The 2,584-nt window shown below is 50.9% G+C and overlaps 1 protein-coding gene across 2 annotated transcripts; it reads right to left on the bottom strand.

Moving 5' to 3' along the window:
* Window positions 1-991: 991 nt before the first annotated feature.
* Window positions 992-2,584, bottom strand: LOC127469009 (E3 ubiquitin-protein ligase Topors-like). Of its 2 annotated transcripts, none has more exons than XM_051782821.1 (2): window positions 2,390-2,584; window positions 992-2,311 (listed from the first exon to the last, which is right to left on the bottom strand). In XM_051782821.1, the coding sequence occupies exon 2, from the start codon at window positions 2,176-2,178 to the stop codon at window positions 1,081-1,083; it is 1,098 nt and encodes a 365-aa protein (XP_051638781.1). In that variant the 5' UTR covers window positions 2,179-2,311; window positions 2,390-2,584; the 3' UTR covers window positions 992-1,080. The 2 variants fall into 2 exon arrangements, with proteins under 2 accessions (XP_051638781.1, XP_051638780.1); XM_051782820.1 differs by having other exon boundaries at window positions 993-2,280.

The following is a 2,584-nucleotide window of genomic DNA, read 5'->3' as shown; positions in this document are numbered from 1 at the left end:
ACTCAAATGCAGAGACTGTACACTTCTAGCCCTTTGATCAACACAGCAGAATTGATTCTGAATAGTAAGTAGTGGATGAAAAATAACTCTTTTTTTTAAAAAATGCAATATTTGAAAATGAAGTTGTCCATTATCCATCCTGCTGGTAGATTTTTCTTTATCAAACCAAAATAGTTGCTTGCCTTCTTTTATTTTAAAATATTTTTTAAAAATAAGATTTTTAAAACATCTTTTCTTGCTCTTTCTGAAAAGGTAATTTTCTTATCTCTTATTACAAGGCAATGTGGCTTCTAAAATTTGCCCACTTATATACTGAACAACAAAACAGATCCCTCTGCTGTTAAACTCTTGGGTCTCGGTTAATTTCAGTCTTCTGTGCCCCTGCCAGATATATGATTCTCATTCAGCACTGTTGTATTAGTTGCTTTTTGCAATAAGTCATTTTTATTCTACTCTCTTAGGATAGTGTATCTGCTTGATGTATAATTTCAGTAAATTCCCTCAAACTGGGCAACATCAACCTTTGTATAAATAGGAAATGAAGAGTATTGTCTTAAAAAGAGCTTTTCCAAGATTTAATAGTGGCTGAAGCCAAAGCTTTTACTGTCTCCTTCAATAATATTGTCAATAACCATAAATCTGTGCTGAAACAATTTCAGTTAAGACATAGAGATAAAATTATGACTCAGGATCAAGTTTCCACTAGTACTTGCTTGTCTGCCAGAACATGTACTCTCTGCACGCTGCCCTGTTTGTCATCAGACAGTGGAGAGAAACCAGAGCAGAAGTGTGGGTGGCTGGGCAGAGAGGGGGACTGGAGGCAGGCTGAGGGCATCGTCCTGTGATAAACCCAGTTGCCCCTGCTGCCTACTCTGCCTTAGGCATCTGCTGCACTGTGAGTGTGCGGCTGCAGTAGGAATTCCTGTGGGAAGAAGCATGTCCGAAATGGCCCTGGGGCTGCAGGGGCCCATGGCTGTGTACCTCAGCATGTGAGTGCACCCACGATGGAGACAGAGAAGTGAAAAGGCAACAGAAGGAAAAGAAAGAAGCACCCAGAGACTGGATGAGAGAAATAACAATTTATTTCCTTTTCCTTGAACAAAGGGTTGCAGGAGCCCTGCTGGTGCTGCCAGAAGGGTGGTCTCTTGCAGGGCTGGGGAGAGTCCTGGGGCTGGGTGCCCTTCTATCTGGGGGTCGTCCAGGCCCATCAGGACACTGGTGCCTGCCCAGGACAAGACTGGACTGGCTACAGCTGCTGCCCTGGGCAGAGGAACCTGCCACTGTCATTGCCTGCCCCAGCTCCTCCTGAGGCTGGTCCTGCTCTGCAGGGACAGGCACAGGAGGGGGGTGCCTGGGACCCCTGTGTAGAGTGGCCTTTGATGTATCAGCTTCTGTCTCCACATTGGGGCCTGCAGGGCCACTGGCAGGAGACCCCTCCCAGGAGCTGTTGGAGCTGAAGCTGCTGGAGCTGGAGCTGGCTCTGGCCACAGGGCTGTTGTTCTCATCTCTGACTGCACCAGATTGCAGCAGCCTCTGGGCCTCCTCGCTGCACTGGCCCACAATTATGTTGATGGCACCATGGACCAGCAGTGCTGTGTGTTGCTCAAGAAGAGGCTCCAGCCCCTCAATCAAGGCCTGTGCATTCGGCCCCTTGACACAGAGGTCGTGCAGGATGGTGCTCTCTGCGGCCTCAACCAGCCACCACCAGCTCCGGTATATTCCCTCCAGCCTCTGGCGCAGCCAGGGCCGCACAGGGTCCAGGAGCTGCTGTTGTCCACGGAAAAGTCCTGCCCAGACCTCAGGAAGAAGACCACCTCCAAACTCCAGCCCTGAGGCCCTCTGCTCAGGTAGGGATAGTGTACCCTGTGGAGAAGGTGGATGGGATGCCACAGGGAAATGGGGGCTGTTCTCATCCAGGACATCAGGAACTGTCCTTGCCAGGCTGCTGCCATCTGGAAGCTCCTCAGGGGCTGTGATGGTTGTCTCCAGATAGTCGTCTTCACTGTCAGAAAACCTGATAGTCTCTATTGTTCTTCTGCAGAGTGGGCATGATGGATTTCTCTGAGCCCACCGCAGGATACAGCCCAGGCAGAACCGGTGGCGACAGGGTAGAGCAGAAGCCACGTCCTTCTGAGTGTCCTGGCAGATGGAGCAGTTCCTCTCTATCTCCATGGCCATTTCTGTGCTCTGCAGCACACTGGTGAGAGCTGAGGATGAGGAGCTGCTTTCCCTCACTGGTGTCACGCATTGAAGGAGGGAGAGGCCATGGTGACTGGTGTCCTGGGAAGAGGACGAAGAAATGCCCAGGGCCCTTGAGAACAACACCTTCTCAGGTCCCTGCTCCCCTTCACCCACACCACGGCCACCCTTGTTGTCCCACACAGCCAACCTTCACTGCTGCCAGCACCTGCAGTGCCTGGCTGCCTGAACCAGGCAGGGCCAGGGAAACAGGCGTGATTGCTCTGGGTCTGGCACTGAGATCTGCCAATGACAGGCACCAGTCACCACCAAAGAAGCCTAGCTCAATCCTCTTGGCCTCACAGTCTTGCTCAGATGGAGTTCAGGTTTGAACCAGACTAGTAAG

This window comes from Manacus candei, unplaced genomic scaffold, assembly GCF_025592945.1.
Source record: "Manacus candei isolate 608988 ecotype Guabito, Panama unplaced genomic scaffold, ASM2559294v1 h1tg000016l, whole genome shotgun sequence".
In the NCBI taxonomy this organism is placed as follows: Eukaryota; Metazoa; Chordata; class Aves; order Passeriformes; family Pipridae; genus Manacus; species Manacus candei.
The sequence above is the reverse complement of the archived record's forward strand: the minus strand, read 5'-3'. Positions and strand labels throughout refer to the sequence as shown.